General features: G+C 37.7%; 2 protein-coding genes across 2 annotated transcripts; both read left to right on the forward strand.

Annotated features, from left to right (window-relative positions):
* The first annotated feature begins 1,463 nt into the window (after nucleotides 1-1,463).
* On the forward strand, nucleotides 1,464-7,723 carry rab11ba (RAB11B, member RAS oncogene family, a). Its single transcript, XM_053513058.1, has 5 exons — nucleotides 1,464-1,610; nucleotides 4,754-4,949; nucleotides 5,510-5,703; nucleotides 5,787-5,867; nucleotides 6,499-7,723. Exons 1-5 carry the CDS (start codon nucleotides 1,571-1,573, stop codon nucleotides 6,642-6,644), a joined length of 657 nt encoding a protein of 218 aa, XP_053369033.1. The 5' UTR covers nucleotides 1,464-1,570; the 3' UTR covers nucleotides 6,645-7,723.
* A 1,662-nt stretch (nucleotides 7,724-9,385) lies between these two features.
* Nucleotides 9,386-18,988, forward strand: marchf2 (membrane-associated ring finger (C3HC4) 2). The gene is made up of 5 exons (XM_053513635.1): nucleotides 9,386-9,553; nucleotides 10,119-10,390; nucleotides 11,531-11,726; nucleotides 12,820-13,029; nucleotides 15,956-18,988. The coding sequence occupies exons 2-5, from the start codon at nucleotides 10,215-10,217 to the stop codon at nucleotides 16,112-16,114; spliced, it is 741 nt and encodes a 246-aa protein (XP_053369610.1). The 5' UTR covers nucleotides 9,386-9,553; nucleotides 10,119-10,214; the 3' UTR covers nucleotides 16,115-18,988.
* The last annotated feature ends 688 nt before the right edge of the window (nucleotides 18,989-19,676 follow it).

A 19,676-nucleotide genomic window follows, 5' to 3' on the forward strand; every position in this document is an offset into this window, starting at 1 on the left:
GAAACACATGAAGCGATGCACCCATCATGTGTCATACCCACTGTACAAGCCTCTGGGAGCCGTGTTATAATATAGAGTCAGAGGCATGATGTAGCAATAAGTTGAATTACCATTTAACCTGAATGTAGTGAATGACCAGGTTATCTCATTAATGGAGTTTTTTCTTTCTTGATGGCTCAGGAATATTCCAGGTATATGTGTATACCTGGAATATTACTGTATATGTGCATATGTGCACACCAATCAATTATAACATTAAACTCAACTGCCTAATATTGTGTAGGTCTGCCTTTTGCAACCAAAACATCTTTGACAGTACAGGCACTGGATCCACATGACCTCTGTGAAGTTGTGTTGAAAGAGGCCACTGCCATTGGGGAATACTCTTAGCAACATAAATGCCTGGACCCAAAGTTTACCTGAAGAACATTGCCCCCATTGGCTTGCCTTCTTCCCACAATGCATCCTGGTGCCACCTCTTCCTCAGGTAAGCAACACACACACACACACAGCAGGCAGCTGATCACATGATGATCGTATCCTTACACATCAGTTTAGGAGTTCTAGAAGTGACTGTTCTGCACTTATATTGTTTTTCCTCCATATACAGTATGTAGCTTGTACACATTAGAACAAAATGCTGTTTCCCCAGAACTGTGGTGCAACACAACACTATTCAAAGCCACACAAAGTACAAATATAAAACAGTGTAAGACATGAGCAGAACAGGAAATACACACAACCTGGGGTATAAACTATAAACTATTTGGTAGGGTAGCAAGAGAAAAAAATATTTTAAACAATAACCCCATGTTTTAGTACTTGCATGAAGCTTTACATAGTTCCTCGTTTCTCAAAAGTGTCCTGTTTGGTTATACAACCTGTGTACGTGTTTAATGAAAGGACAGGTTTATGATTTAGACATTTTCTGATCATACATTTCTAATAATGCACAGTTCGTAAATAATATTAACAACTACAATTATTAATTTCTTCATGTATCTTCTATTTAATTTTATCCTGTTGCATGGCCTGGAGCCTACCCCAGGCTAGAGACGGGGGACACCCTGGACAGTCTGATCCATCACAGTGCACCACACACACTACAGGCAATTTGGGAACACCAATTAACATACTCTGCAGGTCATTGGACTGTGGGAGAAAACTGGAGAACCTGGAGGAAACCCACCAAGCACCGGGAGAACATGCAAACTCCATATGCACACAGACCCAAGGCAGGACTCGAACCCAGACCCTGAAGGTGCAATGTGACAACAACAAATAAATAAAGAAATAAAATGATTATTATCTAAAATACATTATTATTATTATTATTTTTATTATTATCTAAAATACATAATATGAAATGTTGCGTTTTTTAAGGCCACTATTCAAATTTGCGAATCGAATCGTATCGTATAATTAAATCAAAAGCTTCGGTCTAAAAGAGTCGATTCCTTTGCGAGTCTCCCATCACTATAATCCGCCCTTCCAGCGCTATAAAGCTGAGTGAATTCTCTTCCTGTCGGTTGGAGTCAGGAGACCGTCGGCGCTTCGCTAAAAACTTAACATGGGAACCCGAGATGATGAGTATGATTATTTATTTAAAGGTCAGTTGTAAATTTATTTACGCGCCTAAACACCGCCATTAGGCGTTGCGTGAAATAATGCAACCCCCGTTAGTGGGAGTTTATTTAGCTTGATAAGCTAGGTACAAGGCTAAATTTGCTTGATCGCAGTCTCTGGTTTTGTCCCAAATGGCTTCTGACATATTGTGAGTGTCCACTACGTTGCGCGTGTTTCTGTGTCCTGTATACTTTATGTAGTGCACTACGTGTTTGATGGAGCGCTATTTGAGCGTTAGCTCAGCTATATGACGCTAACCTGACAACGATGGCCTTTTTTAGTCTTTCGAGGCCTTTTGGTCTTAATATATATTTTTATTTTGGCGAGGAGGGAAAACTGCGATATCTTTAAAAAAATAGTTAATTATTGGGGATGGATGTGCACAAAAATACCATTTATTTTCTTGGTAGTTTTGCAGCTAGCTATGAAACCGCTTTAATGAAGATGGAGGAAGCTAACCGCTATCTAGCTGTGTAACGTTAGTTCGCTAAACGCTACAGTCGAGTTTACGTCAAAATTGGTATTTTCTCCCCGTAATTTAATTCCAGAACTGTTTTTATGAAGATGACTCCTAAGTAATTGTTGGTTTTATCCGGGGATTGGTAATTAGCAGATGTGCTAATGTTTCACATCATTTTTTATAAATAACTTGTGGCTTGTTAAAAAAAATGAATACAGTAGTCGTAAAACTTGGTGCTCTCTTTTAAATAGTCGTGTTTGTTAAGAGAAGTGAAACAGGACGCTTGGTGCTGCGCTGAAGCCTGTGGAAGTCTCTAGCTTGCTTATCTATCAAACCGAAGAGGAAATGATTGATAAGAGATTTCTGCCTGGTGACGTCATCACGCCAGTGCCAGACTCCTGATGTGATGTTATTGCTTAATCATTTTTATTACAAAAACATATATCAGAAGGCAAACAAATGTCTTTAAAATGCAAGTGTACCACACAACAGATTCCTCAGAAGTCCCGTGACTGTTGATGTGTGTCTTGATGATAGGAAGATGCTTAAACAGCAAGATTTCAGGCTTCTAGTCATTTATTTACCACTGCAGTATCACAGTGGCCCTCTGTGCTGCTGAGCAGGTCATATAACATTAAGCCAAGGTACAGAGTGAATTCAGTTATCTGTTTTTTGCATACTTTTTTTTTTTTTTTTTTTTTCCTTTAAAAAATCTAAACCAGTCAAGCACATCTAAGTGGAGTTATGTGCATAATTACCATCATAAACAGAATTTTAGTTCACACGCTACACATTCAGTGTTTTAATCTACGCAAATGTTCCTACTTTGTCCCTAGTAGCAAACATAGTCAAACACTGCATGGTTAAATAATTACCAATCTAAATAATCAATGCATATATTTATTTTAATATTCCTACTTTTTACATCCATACACTTCATTAGGAACGCCTGTACTCCTCATTTATGTGCTTACTTAAACAGCAGCACAATGCATTAAGTTGTGCCAATACATGTTGAGCTTCAGCTGCTGTGCACATCAAAGGTCACAATGGGGAAATATACTTTCTTTGTAACCGCTGGTCTCCTGTACAGTCTCTAGCTTTTTGCAGAGTGGTGTGAAAAACAGAAAACATCATGTAAGCAGGAGTTCTGCTGCTGAAAATGCCTTTTACTGAAAGAGGTCAATGCAGAATGGCCAGGCTGATTTAAGATCACAGGAAGTCTACTGTAACCCATATAATTACTGTTTACAACCGTGTTGGGCAGGAACCTGCTTCATGCACAACAAGGAAACACTGAGGAGGATGAGCTACAACTGCAACAGGCCACATCAGGTTCTGACTCCTGTCAGCTCACTACAGGAATCTGAGTGTGGAATCTACAGCATGCACAAGCTTAATGAAACAGGATTATTGAGGACTGCATAAATGTTGGCTTGTCTTTTTCCAGTTCCAGCAAGTCTGTATCTGCTTGATGGCTGACTTGGATAATTGCATAAATGAGCAGTGTTTTGTTGAAATGGCTAGTAAGAATATAAACATTGTCAAGCAATTTTCTATCATCTCAAAAATTGTCCCTCTTTCTGCGTTGTTAAAAAAAACTGCAAATTTAAGTTTAGACTTACTAAATGATTAGTACGTGACATGCTGTTTTTGTTTTGTTTTCTCCTCTTTTAATGTTTTGTTGGTTTCATGTTACAGACACGCGCGTAATTCTATTTTTTATTTATAAAAAAAGTAAATTTATAAAAATTGGAAAAGGGAATGTTTTCCTTTTTGCCAACCAGAAATCTCAGGAAGGAAGCAACTTTTATTATTTAATAGTTTAAAATATTTATTTGCTGTAATGATTTAACTCCTGTTTTCACCACACACATTCAACTTTTGTGACCTCACCCAGAGAAATTACACCACGAGTACGTTTTCTGTCCCCCTCAACTGAGAATTCCAGACTCTGGATGGATAAAAATTCCGTAGATCCTTGAATTTCATCAACTCATGTGTTGAACTTCTACTTCCCCAGCTTGTTGTGATGCCAAAAAAAATCACATTACCCATGTAAGGACATTTTCACCTATAAAACTGACAAACAAAGATAACCCTTGTTTGTTTTTTTTCTACATTTTTGACAAAATATTCACATGCAGAGCATAGAAATGACAAGATATGAAATAGCTTTATAACCAGGGTTAAACCATGTGAACGATACCTTGCCCTTAGTTAAGGTTAGCGTTTACAGCTTTAATGCCAGACAGATGTTTGACAAAAAATGTAGTCATGAAAAAGTATGTAGTGGAAACCATTTCCCAATCGTTTAAACGAGTGAAACGGGATTGTGTTAATATCTCGGTGTAAGAGTCTTCAAAAATATGACCATCTGTGACATTGGTTACATTTAGAATTTTATGAATTCTAAGATTACAACCATTCTACGTAAAGTAATTTTTTTTTTCTAGTCATAGACTTTTTTTTTTTTTTTTTAAAGTGAAGTCCTGTACATTTTGAAGTTCACTTAAGTATATGGTCATAATACACTTCCCCAGTTGTCATTTGTTGTTTTAAGTGTGGTGGTCAGGGGAGTACAGAAATGCAGTCTTTAATACTGGCTTTAATATTTTAATACTAAAATTATTTATTTATTTATTTTTTGGGCATGTGTGTTTGCAGTGGTGCTCATCGGAGACTCTGGTGTGGGCAAGAGTAACCTGCTGTCCCGTTTCACGCGCAATGAGTTCAACCTGGAGAGCAAGAGCACCATCGGTGTAGAGTTCGCTACTCGAAGCATCCAAGTGGATGGCAAAACTATAAAAGCTCAGATTTGGGACACAGCAGGACAAGAGCGCTACAGAGCAATCACGTCAGCGTGAGTGAATGATGCTCAATCTAGACACACTCAAGTCTGTAAATAAGGGATAAAACATGATTGGGTCTGCTGTTTTAGGAAAAATAAATGATAAATGTGTGGTGTGATTGTGTACCTTGGAACCCCTTCACTTCGTTTAATTTAGGTAACGTACTCATTTACTCCATGTAGTGAGTTAAGGAACTACACATACTGTATTACTTAATATTTTTTGTTGTAACACATCCACAAAATGAGGTTTTTATATAGTGTTTATATAGTCAACACTTGATAATTGTGCCTTTATCCTTGTGTTCTGTTTGGGAGTATGCCATATTGTATATTTGCACAGTGTGATGTGTCCCATTTGAAGGACAAGGACTAAGGTCTTTTAAAGAGCTTGTTCTTTGCTTAAACTTGGAGCAGTACATGCCTGCCACATGCATACACAGATAGGAAAAGCTTGTATGATGATGTTCATTAGTTATTTTTCTACTTTTAAAATATTTTGGTCAGAATAATTTTCAATGTTTTAGTTCTAATCTCTCAACAGAACTGATCTTGCTGTTTTTGTCATTTAGGTATTACCGGGGTGCGGTGGGAGCTCTTCTGGTGTATGACATTGCCAAACACCTGACCTATGAGAATGTAGAGCGCTGGCTAAAGGAGCTACGTGATCATGCGGACAACAACATCGTCATCATGTTAGTGGGCAACAAAAGTGACCTGAGGCACCTCCGAGCCGTGCCCACTGACGAGGCCCGGGCCTTCGCAGGTGAGTTTCACTAACCAGATCTTTCTTAAAAAGTAAACTGAATAAGCATATTATTCATGACTTTAAATACGTATTTCTTTCAGAAAAGAACAACCTGTCTTTCATTGAGACTTCTGCTTTGGACTCAACAAATGTTGAAGAGGCTTTTAAAAATATACTCACAGGTAGGGAGTTGTTGTCTGTTAGCTTTGTTCTTTTTTTTTTTTTTTTTTTTCTTTTGCCATTATGGGCATGTTTTGCAAGATCTCATTCCATACCACAGATTGTGTCATTAGGAATAGGCAGATCTTCCTCATTGTAACAGAGCACCAAATGAAACACAATATAAGTAGCAGTCCTTAGTGGCATACTGTGTACTGCTGGCCATAACTATTAGAACAAATAAAATATCACCCAAATGAGGATGAGTTCCGTGTTGAGTCTGATTCTTTTTAAGGTTTTTTCTTATTGTCATCAAGTTTTTTTTATTTTTTTTTTTTATTTTTTATTTTTTTTATTTTAGCCACTGTTGCTCTTGTCTTGCTCATCCGGAACAAAGTAATAATTATAATTATACATATTTTTGCACACTCATTTCCATAATTTCTTTTAGAGTCCCTGAAGCTCCTTTGCAAAAATTACCATTGTTAAAAGCACAATATAAATAAAATTTACTTGAATTAAATTGATTATTTAAAAAAAAAGTTTAGTCATTTAAAACAATGAATTTTACTTTTGTTGAATTTTTAATTCTCAGTTAACAATCGTAATATAAATTGTCTTAAAATTATTTACTTTTTGTATGTCCCCCTCCAGAGATCTACCGTATTGTATCACAAAAGCAGATTGCAGACAGGTCTGCACATGACGAGTCTCCTGGCAACAATGTGGTGGACATCAGCGTTCCCCCTACCACTGATGGGCTGAAAGGCAGCAAATGTCAGTTCTGCCAGAACCTGTGACCCTGCTCTGTCCTCGCTCCATGCTGCTTCCTCTTCAGTTCTTCTCACACTCATTGCTTCTTTGCTGTGTATTGTGCAACCATTGCTGCTCTAGCTCTTTCTACTCATGTTGAGTCTAGAATTCTCCCCAGTCCTGTGAAGTTCTAGATAACATTCCTTTTTTTTTCCCCCTCCCTCTTTGTTTGTCTGAGAATTGTTTTCCCTCTTTCTTTCTGTCATCACATTTGACTTCAGGCTACTTGAAGACTTAGTTTTTGGAAGTGGTGGGCACTGGTTGGCCACTGATCGTGTGACCCACTCCTAAGGAAAAGGATGGTGAGGGATCAGTGTGTCCTGAGCTTCCAGCCACTTTGAGGAGTTTCCGCTTGGAGATTCCCGACACTAAGCAAGGCTGCAGTTCAGCCAGACCCTGAAAGGGATCTCTGCTAGTTTAACTTTTGGCTGAGAATCGGCATGGGGCAAGAAACATTGTCTGTATTGTGTAGATACCAAAGGGAGACTGCAGTTATTTCAGTTGTGGGGGAAAAAATAAATAAGACAAACATTTCAGACTTGCACGGTCAATAAATTCTGTACTACTTAGAGCAGCACTGGCTGACACTCCCAAGTGAGTTCATGTGATGATTCTGTATTGCGTTCAGGGCACCAGTTACAGCAGTCATGTGAATGCAGATGTTTCCTGTTAATCATTATATACACACACGCACACAGACACACACATACACAGATTAAAATAAAATTGACAGTTATCCCAGCCCAGGCTTTGCACTGTTAAGTTATAGGTTAATGTTAACCAGGAGGCTGTACTTGGGGTTTTTTTCTGTTCAAGCTGGTTGGCTGTCTGTCATCTTGTATCTGAACGTGCATCACCATGTTATTGAATTATTTTTGAATAATTTAAATTTAAGTAACTTGTGTGGTTAGTTTGAAAATGCCTTATGTTTTCCCATGCTGTGATAAAAAAAATGCCTTTATTAAAGCGTGGTTCTATGACATTCACATATCCATGAAGTCTCATCAGCTGTTTTGCCTTTTATCAAGTTATATTGGGATGAAAAATAAACCAAATTACCATCACACTCTGTCGTTATCCTTACACTGATTTTAAGCTTTGTTTCATACTGTTGAATGTATGCTTTGGCTTGAAATGTAGGTGAAGGGTAATTTGACATGTAATCATATATGTGAGTCAAATTTATTTAGTGTAATTATTATACATAACTCCATCTTAAACATTATGAAACTGACTAAAGGAAAATAGTGACTTTAAAGTATTATGTAATATTACAATGTGTCATTCAAGCTGCTGGAATTTAAAGCCTCAAAATTTACATTTAGGCATTTGGCCGACACTCTTATCCAGAGCGACTTACAAAAAGTGCTTTAAAGTTTACATCATTGGATACATACTTACACTGGGTTAACTAGGTTAATAACTAAGTGCCATTAGTCCAACACAACTGGAAAGAGGGTTTTTTTTTTTTTTGGGAGGGGGGGGATGTTAGTTCAACTACTGGAGAAACAGATGCGTCTTGAGTCGTCGTTTAAAGATAGTTTTAAAGATAAAATAAAAGTATAACGTTATGTTTTTTTAAGAATACATTATATAGAAAGTTGAAACACTTGGAGACGCATATCAAAGATGCAGACATGCCATCAGGCATTATACATGTTTTGTATGTTTGTGAGGTAAAAAGCATTATAAATATTTCAATCATGGAAAACAAATTATTAGATACTGAAAATACAATAGTTTAATACAATTGTTTTTAATATTAAGCAGTAAACTCAATTACTATTTTGATTTGGGGGCAACCTTCTCTTTGTTAGTGTATATGAATGTGATGAATTTAATAACAAATAATTGTAATTACTTGAGTGTGTAATGCATCGTGTTGGGATTGGGATGAATATGAGAATCGAGTAGTTAATACGATGTATTATGTAAGGAAAAAGGAGTTTCATATTTTTGTGAGGAGTGTCAACATAATACATTTTCTGACATGCTGTGGTCAGGTGATATTTACTTCAAGAAAAAGTGAATTACTGTTCATAACTGCTGAAATGTAAGCAATAACACTAACTAACTTATCTGATGGAACATTTTACAACATTAAATGGTGCCAAGCCATCACAGGGCACACAAACACATGAAAGGCAATACAGGAACACCAATTAGCCTAATCACCATGTGGGAATCAAACCTGGACCCTGGTGGTGCAAGCTGACAGTGCTTTGGCACACTACGTCAGTGTGCCAAAGCACTTAAGGAGGATGGTATTTAATGACAGTAACTCTTTGTATCAGGCCACATGACTGCACCCTGTCGTTGATTATTTTCTAATAACAGCACAACCTCAGATGCTTTATTCCTTATTTTGTAATCCTTGTTCAATTAGCCATTCTGTTTAAAACCATTTTATAACAAGTAGAATTCCAATTCTATATGATTTCAATTATTCTTTAACAACTATGATTTATTAATAAATTATTATTCGTTGTATGATTTTCCCCCCTACAATCACTACATAATGAAGGGTGTATCTTTCCTTTCGGTATAGTGCGTTTCAGTCAGTCCAGAGTTAACTGTAGTTTATGTTAAGCATTCTTTAGTAGATGAACTACACCTCCCATCTTACGGGAATTCACAATGAGTAGTAACGCACTCGGCGTAAGTATAGTGCGGCACCCAAATCCCGCTTTACGCTTTTTGCGTCCTCTGAGCGATAATCGGAAGCGTCGATAGGAGGCCGTCGGCTCGTCTGTCAGACTGGAAAAGAAGCCAATCTGGGAGGTTAGCCAGGCCACAAACAAGAGACGTTATTTCTTATTTGTGACGTTACAGTTCATTATTTCCATTGTGGCGAACTAAAGGCTTGACAGGATAAACAGCCATGAAATTACAAAAGGTGAGAGCTTGGATTTTGACTGGTTGTGAGGAGCACAGCGTTACCTCAGGTAGCGCATTAAGCTAAGCTAAGCTAGCGGTGCCGGCTAGCGTTAAATGTTTTTTTCATAGGTGAGGAGACTAAACAGGACGAATTTTGCATCGACATTTACATTAATTCTCGGCTATGTGGGATTCAAATGCGTGTGGTCTAAAGTCTAATTAGGAGGATGTATTAGCCGAGCAGCTAACTAGCTCCGTTTCTCCTTGTTTTGGTAAGAGACTGTCTTGCTTAGCCTGTGTGTGTGTGTGTGTGTAACGACAGGAAGAGAGATTAGATCTAATCATTTACTCAGGTCACTTTTATATAAGGATGTATGGCGAAAAATTGTTACTTGCTGTTAATGTTTGCCTGAGCCAGTAAGTTTAGTAAGTTTTACTGTCTGTTTGTGTCACACGTTTATAGCAAACAGGATGAGCAGGTATGATCCAGGAAGTCTCAGAATAATCCTAGCCATAAGTGCCTTTGTACCGACAGTATGTCACTTTACAGTAGTTAAAGTCAGCCTTGTTCTGTGTCTGTGCAGCTCTAGGACCCGGGCCACCTGAGATAAGGGAGCAGAGGTCACTCCCCCTGTCCCCCTTTCCCTCCCCTGTCCCCTGTCCCCCTGGACGGATCAGACATGACCACAGGGGAGTGTTGCCACCTGCCAGGCTCGCTGTGCGACTGCACTGGCAACGCTGCCCTGTCCAAAACCGTGGAGGAGTCGGACCACCGTAGGGCACAGTACGTCACACAGGTCACGGCGAAGGACGGACGCCTGCTGTCCACTGTCATCAAAGCCCTGGGCACACAGAGGTGAGTGGAGTGTGTCTGATCTGTTTACATCTGTTTAAACGCGTGCACACACACACACACACACACACACACACACACACACAGTGTACACAGTGTTAAAAACTGCAGAGGAACTTTTATCATGAAATCTTTGCTTAAAATCCTGTTGTTTTATATCAAATAATCACATCTTATTTTATAAGATGGGCATATTTGAGTTTTTCCCATAAAGTCTCTTAGATTGTCAGTATTAATCAGTTTGTTGTAATTAGGGCAAGACAGTAGCTGGGAGGAGAGGTGTTACCTTTCAGAGTTAAAAAACAAACAAAACAGTAACCTGTGTGCCAGCATGCAGTTGTGCTTAACCAGAACCCAGAAATATGCAGTTAGTTGTTGTATTTGTTAGTTTTTAGTTGTGACCTTCCTAAATCCAGCTGTAGAAACTCTTATACTTTGACGTAAAGTGAGAGATGGTAATTTTGGATAAGACCACAAGGCCAATGCTGATTGTTTTTTTTCCCAAATATCATAAATATATCTTATTTAATTCTGAGCAACCAAGCAAGTAAAAGTGCATAAACATTGTATACTACCACTCCAGTGTATTAGATAAAAGTCCCAGTGAAATAGCTTAAAAGCCATGATTTAATTCTGTATCTTCTACAGTTTCCATCCTCTCAAGGCAACTCCTCTTTAACCTTATTTATCTCACTCAAGTTCAAGTAGGCTTTATTGTCACTTCAACCATTTACAGTTAGTACACAGTGAAATGAAACAACGTTCCTCCAAGACCAAGGTGCTACATGCAACATAAACTTACAACATAAATTAAGAGAGAAGCTAAACTAGCTAACTAAGAGGCCTAGTTAGCTGGCTAGCAGAGACAAGACAGATAGTCCTAACATAAATTACAACATAAAATAACAAAAACTAACGAAAACTAACGAAAACTAACTAAAACTAACTGAAACAAGGAATGGTTGGAAAAGGATATTAAAATATTTTAAAAAAGTCTTTTTGTATTACTCTGTAAGAGACACACTATAAAACTGAAAGATTTTTTAGTTTTCGTCCCTTGGAGGTATGCCATATGTTGGCAGTGTGCATATTTTTTATTTTAAGGGCAGTCTAACAAGAACTGTGTTACACTCTTACTCTCAGTGATGGCCCGATTTGTCGCATCTGCCACGAGGGGGGCAACAGTGAAGGGCTCCTTTCGCCATGTGACTGCACAGGCACGCTGGGCACAGTGCACAAGAGCTGCCTGGAGAAGTGGCTGTCCTCTTCCAACACCAGCTACTGTGAGCTGTGTCACACAGAGTTCACTATCGAACGCAGGCCGAGACCCCTCACAGAGGTAACATGGCTACTGTCTAGCTATTCTTGGGAGGGGTTGTGGTTAGTGGGGTGTGGTCATGCATGGTGGTGGTGGTGGTTTTATTGGTGGTGGGGGTGTGGGTAATATTGTTATGGGTTGTGTGGGTATATGTGAGATTATGTTCCTGGTGTTCAGTGTTTTGTCATGTTTGACTTTGTAGCCGAGCTGCAGTTAGTGCATAAAATCCTGCTTAAGCTTGTTGTGTATAAACAAGTACTGCCACAAACAATTAATGGATGCTGTGATTCAGAATTTAGCACTGTGACACTAAACGTGTGATTTGTATGGCATTCATGTATGTGGAATACATATAACTTTTTTTCAGTCTTTCAAGCAGCAGTGCAAATTTGCCAAACTGAATGCAAGAACACTCATTCATCTTTAGTAATTGTTTTTTTCTGGGAGAATTGTCTTTAAGTAAATTACTTCCTAGAATAACAAGGATTTAATTGTTTAAAGTTAATATTACAATGTGTGGATGTAAACAGCCACACCTCCCAGTTTTTTGTTGATCCCAGATTACGCTAAAGAACTGGACATAACCACATTTTGTTTAGGATGGCTGTGCCATAGATTTACGTTGTCATACTGCTTTAAAAGACGCCCTACTTACAGAGCATCAAAATCTGTAATTTTATATATAGAAAATTAAAGCTCACTTGCTTTCCAGGAAAGGACAATAACTTGGGCAACTTCAGGCCAAACACATGTGACTAGAAATGACAAAGAGTGCAGGAATGACAACTTCTAAATTACTCAGATTCAGTGCAAAACAAAGAAACAGATGGCAGACAACAAACCTGTTTTTTTTTTTTGCTTAATAATGGCTTTTGGAGAAAGAAGGAAATTTGTGCACCTCAGATTTTTCTATGGGTCATTCCATAAAGCCTCTGTAGCGCTTGGTCTAAAAACAGGGAACCTTTTAGATTGTATTTGAATTTACTGTAGTTCATCATTTTTTTTTCTTTGAGCAAAAAAAAGTAAAGTAACCAAGAAAAAAAAGTACAGAACCACTGGCCAAACAATATGCACTTAATTCACCTTTAAATTCCTTTCCATTGCTTATCTACAGTGGCTTAGGGACCCTGGGCCCAGAAACGAGAAGCGCACGCTCTTCTGCGACATGGTGTGCTTCCTGTTCATTACACCCCTGGCAGCCATATCAGGCTGGCTGTGCCTACGAGGGGCTCAGGACCACCTGCACTTCAACAGTCGCCTGGAGGCAGTCGGCCTGATCGCTCTCACCATCGCACTCTTCACCATTTATGTCCTCTGGACTCTGGTAATGTCTGGTTAAATACCTGCACACACTACAAATCTCTCAATTTAAAAGCTCTCACCTAGACAGATTGGTTTGGCGAAGAACCGAGCTTTCACTACATATATGGTTGATTAGTCAAGTCATGCCTGGTTCACCGTTCTTCATTTTGCTTATGATTTGAACTTCATCTGTCTTTCTTGAACGTCTCTCAGATCGTACATGAGATCACTTCCACATTCGTTATTCAACAGACACTACATCAGGGTGAGATGACTGCGGGGAGTTTTTATAATTTTTTGTCTGCCCCCCCCCCATACAAAGGGGGGAAAAGGCAAACCACACAAAAAAGGAAACAGAAAATTGGCAGATTTTCAGAGGCTTCGTTCAACTTAGCTCTACACTCACTCACAACACACGTGGGCCCACTGTCTAGTGGAGAGGAAGAAAAACATAATGGTAAATAAGCATGAAAGAATACAAATGAGAGACAGGTATGCCACTTTCATTTGCTCACTCTCCCCACACTCCCACTGATAGACCCCGGCTTAAACCACGCCCTCACCTTTTTAAGGTCTTAAATCTTTTTAGGCGGTGCTTTTTATTTTTGGGCACAGTGAAATATGTGTAAAGTTTTTTTAGTGCAAAAGATTGTGAGAACTTCCAGAACACACTAGAGGACAGGAATGATATGAGCTCACTAATAAAAAGAGAAGAGATTAGATGGTGTAAGTGTTTTGAGGTTGTTTGGGAGTCTTTAGTCTGTTGTCTGTGTTGATTCTCAAATCTGAGAATCACAGAAAATCTGAGAGAATCTTAACTGTCAGTAACTGTTGCATTGCAGCATTATTTATACAGTATCGGCTAAATAACAGCAACTTGTATAATGAAGACAGCACCTACCCAAAGCCTATTAATAAACAGAAGAATCTTGTATTTATATTAAAAAACTGTATGTAATCATTGATATGGTGATAAATTATTGATGAGATTTCTATAGAGACTTTTATTTAACATTTAATGGAAAGAGTCTCCAGTGTCGTGCTTTGTGTCTGTCAGAAAGCGACAGATACAACATGGGTAAGTCTTGAGAAGAGAGCAGTTTTTGTTTCCTGCTCAAATGAAAAACTGCGTTTTTATTGTAGTATTATTAATAATATGAGTGAGAGAAGATGTTGGTAACATAATGTTTCTGTTATAATGTGAAAAGAAGTAAAAACAGGACCTAACAGTAAACGGATAACAAGTATGACACAATTTTTTTCACTTTAGGGTTGTAACAGGTCCAGCCACATCACTCCAACACTCCACTGATTATTTTCACCTTTTTTCCCCATTTCATTTGTCAGAACTAATGGGGTTGAGTTATAACGTGTGCTGAAAGAAGACCAGTCGTGTGTAATCTATTTGATGTACAGGAAGTTAACAAATGGCTACTCACACCCAATTATTTTTGTCCTTTTGTAAGCCAGTGTTGCTGTGGCAAACAAACAGTGAAGCTGTCAGAATATTTCACTTCATTCTTCATTCGTTGTAAAAATGCATGGTAATGTGTCAGGAGATGAGAGATAAGTCTTCTTATCCGATTTAAGTGAGATCCTGATGGGTGTTCTTGATCATTTTTGGATACTGATGGCTTCTTTGAGATCAGGTTAACCTTTAATCTTGGTTTTGGAGGTTTTAAGGATGTACGATTGTTTTCACACCATGTTACAGAGCAGACCACATCATATATGTGGTGACTCATCATTTCCGAGGAGGGAAGGGAGATTGATCATAACCCTGGGAAGTTCTTTTAACGAAAGACAAGACATTAAAATGTTAAAGTTTAAAAAGTTCCCTTTTCTTCCATCAGCTAGAATAATTTACCATAGCAGGCTGCTATTTTATTTTTATGTCTTTTAGAGTCTGAGGAATATTTTCTCAGGATTTATGGTTCTAAATGCCGAGCTGTGTGGGTGTAGGTGTTGGGAAACTCCAGACTTTCCAGAATGTAACTGACATCAGCATATCTTTTGACTCTGTAGACGAACTATAGTGGATCCATATGTGGTTGTTCCAGGTGTTTTTTCATGTGCTGATGTGAAAACAGGGCTCGAAGTTAAGATTTTGCACCTGGATTTATGAAGTGCTAGGGGACAAAGCACAGTCTCCCAACCAGCGTGGTGATTAAAATATGGCAGGAGATTTAGATTTAGGTGATTTAGATCAGATGCCTTTCTTTTTGTTTACCTTGTTAAAAACAGTTTCTAATATGGTTGAACAGTGGAGACAGGTTAGCAGACGAGAGGTGAGCGTAACCGTGTGCTTTTAAAAATGTACAAAATTCAGATGAGATTATCTGTTGATTTTGGGCCATCCTCTGTATAAACTCAATTCTTTTAGACTTTTCCTTAACACATTGGTATAATAAGCATAGATGGATTTTCTCTTGTTTTAGTTGTTACAGTATATATCTGATGGATTTTATTTTGAAACATGGAGTTTACTTTAAGCTGTCTGTTTAGTTGTATGTGGCTCGCCTTATGCCACACTTCAGTTAATATTTAGCAGATTTACCTTACCAGTTGTTAATATGTCAATATTTTACTGTCTAATATTTCATTAGACAGTAAACCCTATAGAAGTGGTTTTGTGGTTTGAAACAGCTGCATCCAAACCACAAAATCTGCAAATGTGTAGACTCCTTGTCGGCTCTACAGCAGGTTGTTTAGATGTCAGACTTAAAATCTTCCAGAGAAAGGTTGTCTTATGTCACATTTAATCCTACACATAATCCGTTTATGACCAATCAATAATACCATAAAACACAAAACAGATGTCAAACTAATAGCTGTCGTATTGCTTTATAGTGCCATAATGCAAAACTAAAGAATCAGACTTTAAGCTTTAGACTGAATGACTGACTACATTTGAGATTATTACTTACTTATTTCTTCTCTCTCCGCAGGTGTCATTCCGTTACCACTGTCAGTTGTACTCCGAGTGGAGACGAACCAATCAGAAAGTGCGTCTGCTCATTCCTGACGCCAAGGGTGCCCACTCTACCCAGCATTCCTTGCTTTCCACAAAGCTGCTGAAAAAGACGTCAGACGAGACCATCGTATGAGAATGGCGGTGTTTTGGGGAGGGCGGGGGACATGACAGTGTTGGTATTAAATGTGCTAAAGGTTCTTGATGTGTCACATCATCAGTTAGAGCCTCAGCACTTTTGGATGCATTCTTTTTCTATTTAATCCTTTTTATCTAAATATGTGAGCACTTCTTTTATTTTCTTTCTTCAACTCTCTCTCTCTCTTTTCTGTTGTGCGTATTATTTTGTACCTTTCTGTGAGCTGTTTGTGGTTTGGGAACGATTTTATTTATTTGCCTACACGGTGATCTATGAGGCCCTCTACCACACAGCATACTTTGTTCAGAACAGTAGGGACTCTATGAGCAGAGGTAGCTGGGTGAGGGGACAAATTCAGGAAAACAGGAAAAAGCTGATGAACTTTAAAATTAAACACTTCTCTAATGTTTTGTTTAATTTAAAAGCATTGGCATTTTGATTGGACAGGAAAATGGCTACTGCCAGTTTTTGAGTACTTTATCCCATGTGACAGTTGGTATATATTATAGAAGCTCCAATGTTTGAAGCTTACTCTGTTAGGCCATGTGGTGATTTTTTTTAAGTGTTGACAGGATGACAGGGCCTTCTCCTGAGGCCGGCTAACAGAATGAGCTATAACCTGCAAGCACCTGATCTCTTAGACATGCCCCAATAGAGGGGAGAACACTAAAATAGGAGAGTGAAATAAATTCATTTCCTTTTTCCACCTAGTATGCGGCAGAGTGTATGCCCTCCAGTACGCTCGGTTTTTCATGCATGCAAAATAATTTTTTAATTCTACCCTTTTTTTGAGTATCATGATTAGTGACTGTTAAAGTTGCTATCGCAGATCTCTTCTGTGGATCAGCAGAGGCTATACTCAGCAGCTCTTAAAAGCGAGCATCATGCAGAAAGCAGTGTACGGTGGTCCTACAGTGGTAGCACTTAAACGAGTAGCCTAGGTATGCGCTGATCAAGTGTAATTGTGCTTCAGGTCATTATTGTGACAAACGTTTCTTAATTTTAAACATTGCAGCTCCACGTGGCTGTGGTAAAGGGCAGAATGTGTTTGTGAGAACATGTATGTACACTTTTATTTGTATTTTTGTTTTTGTAGCAGTTTTACATTATTAAATATGCAGTTATTTGGGGAAAATTGTCTGACAACAGGGGAACAACTGTGTAATTATCTATTTACACCACTTGAGTACAGACAAGATTATCACCCTGCATGTTATATGTTACAAGAGTGATGTGGAAAATGACATAACTTTAAAGGGAAACCTGTGTCGTGATATAGGGCCTCCTACTAATGGCTTTATGGACCCCTTGACCAAAGTTTGGCCTTTATGCAGTTATCGAGGGACCATCTGCTTCTGATAACGGGCTCTGTTCACATAGGAAACATGACAAACATCTCTGTAAAAATATTAAGTATATCATCTGGACAGGCTCTGTACATTTGTATATACAATTAAGTCTGTGGAAGGCAGTCCAGGTGTGGGTGTGGATGTTTGTCACAATAGTTGACAGTCCAGCTTTGTGTGATTGTGTGATTTTGACCTTCCATAGTGCCACATTTAAAACAAAACAAAAAGGTGCTTGCATCCGTATACGGAGTAAAAAAATAGGTGAAAGATAAATCCCTCAGAGTTCTGTTTGCTCGGCTTCTTGTTCTTTATGGGGTAAAAGTCACCTGAGATATTTCTCGCAAATTGTAGTTACTTCTTTTCAAGTGTCACTCAACACTCTAAATGACTTCTCCTTGGAATAATGTTAAGTTTTGGAAAGTGGTGTGCAATAGATTAATACTAAAAGCTTTCAGCATTAAATGTTTTTTAAATTATGTTTTTGAGAAAGAAGCAAATGTTGTAAAAAATATATATCTCTGCAACATTATTATCCTACCTGTTGTGTGGTGCAGGATTGATGGCTTTGGATTAACTTTTTCAAATAATTCTAGAAGCCCAACCGAGAGGAGCCACAAAAACGGTCACAGATAAGCAGCTAAGTGCAAATTCACTGCTTAACTGCTGCTCTAAGTAACACTGTCTCTCATTGGTGTGCTTCCATCTGACATGTCTGCCTTTTTCTTTCCTGATTATCTGTATCTTTATTTTGCAATGTGAGGTTAAAAAAAAGAAAAGGAAAAAAAAAACATGCTTGAGTGCAGTGTCGGCAATATTACAATGCACTTCTTGCCTATAACCTTATCAGTACATTTAAGAAAATTATTCTATAGACATATGAAGGATTACAGGACTACATTCAGAAAGAAAAAAAGAGATCACTGTTGGGTTGTTTTATTTTTACTTTAGATCCATGAGTTTCTTCCACTATGCAACCTGCAGAGTTAAGCAGCCAAAAGGCTTTTACTTTCTAAAATTAATATGGCTGTTAATATGTGTTAATATGGCTGACCCATGTTATTTCTTACACTATATAAACCAAATTTCTTTACATTTGGAAATAGGTTAGCTAGCCTTTTCTACTTGACACATTTCAGAGGTTAAACTTCCTCTGATAGTTGATGAACTGGTTCACTTTATTGCATAACAAAAAGAAAGTGGTAAAGACCAATCTCTTGTTTTCTCCAGGATAAACCTAAGCAAATTTATACAAAACCTTATACACAATTTTTTTTTTGTTTCGTCATCAGTGTGTTTTAATGTGTTTTTAGTGTATGTATTATTTGCATTTTATGTCTTTTTTTTTTTAATTATTCTTTGAGCACCGTATTTTTATCACTTAACGCAGTTTTTGGGATACTATTATATTTATGTAGTGAAGTGGATAAAGACTGATGTGTCTGTATTGTCCTCACTAAAAGTTGTTGGTGCTTGCAATCAGCCAAGAAAAGTGTGCAAAGCGAATTAAACATGATGCTCTGGATGTTGTGTTATCTGGCCTTTACCCATTTTTGTATAACACATCAGTATTCCTTATAGAAGTTCTTTCATTGTATAGTTAGATTTTTGTTGTCACTCTCCCTCAGAAAGCATAAGAGATCTCCCAGGGCAACCTTGATAACCCAGCAGGAAGTACAACTGGTCTGGTCTGATATCTTGCTGTGCATTTTTACTCTCTGAAGTGACATGAATGAGGCCACTTTATACTTTTAAAGCTTCAAAATTGTGCATACTTGTGAGCTAAGTGAGCTCAAGCTTAGAGATCATCTTATTTAATAATTAATATTCCTATAATAATAATATTATAGGAATATTAATTATTAAATGAGATGATATAATAATTAATATAATAATATAATATAATAATTCTTGTTTTTTTATTCATTATGTTCTGTTCAGAACTAAGCAATACATGTATGGTTCAAAAGTCATATTTTTTTTGAAGATGATAAAAAAGAAAATACCTAAAATGCATTTTTACACTTTGAGTTGCTTCTACCAAGACCTGTAATCATGTATACAAATACACATGTACCTTTGTGTTTAAAATAATAGCAGTCCAACATTAGTAACCAGATCAATAATTATTTTGGTGAGAAATGATATTTTTTCATGGTAAATATTTTACTTGTAGGTGTAGTGGAGTAATAGAAAACCAACAGTCATGATTG

Source organism: Clarias gariepinus, chromosome 15, assembly GCF_024256425.1.
Source record: "Clarias gariepinus isolate MV-2021 ecotype Netherlands chromosome 15, CGAR_prim_01v2, whole genome shotgun sequence".
NCBI lineage: Eukaryota > Metazoa > Chordata > Actinopteri > Siluriformes > Clariidae > Clarias > Clarias gariepinus.

Excerpts from the sequence above, each read along its gene's own strand:
- marchf2 (XM_053513635.1), top strand. The coding sequence starts at position 10,215 with ATGACCACAGGGGAGTGTTGCCACCTGCCAGGCTCGCTGTGCGACTGC. Across the intron at positions 10,391-11,530 it reads AAAGCCCTGGGCACACAGAG|TGATGGCCCGATTTGTCGCA; the intron begins GTGAGTGGAGTG and ends TCTTACTCTCAG. Across the intron at positions 11,727-12,819 it reads GGCCGAGACCCCTCACAGAG|TGGCTTAGGGACCCTGGGCC; the intron begins GTAACATGGCTA and ends GCTTATCTACAG.
- rab11ba (XM_053513058.1), top strand. The coding sequence starts at position 1,571 with ATGGGAACCCGAGATGATGAGTATGATTATTTATTTAAAG. Across the intron at positions 1,611-4,753 it reads GTATGATTATTTATTTAAAG|TGGTGCTCATCGGAGACTCT; the intron begins GTCAGTTGTAAA and ends GTGTGTTTGCAG. Across the intron at positions 4,950-5,509 it reads TACAGAGCAATCACGTCAGC|GTATTACCGGGGTGCGGTGG; the intron begins GTGAGTGAATGA and ends TTTGTCATTTAG.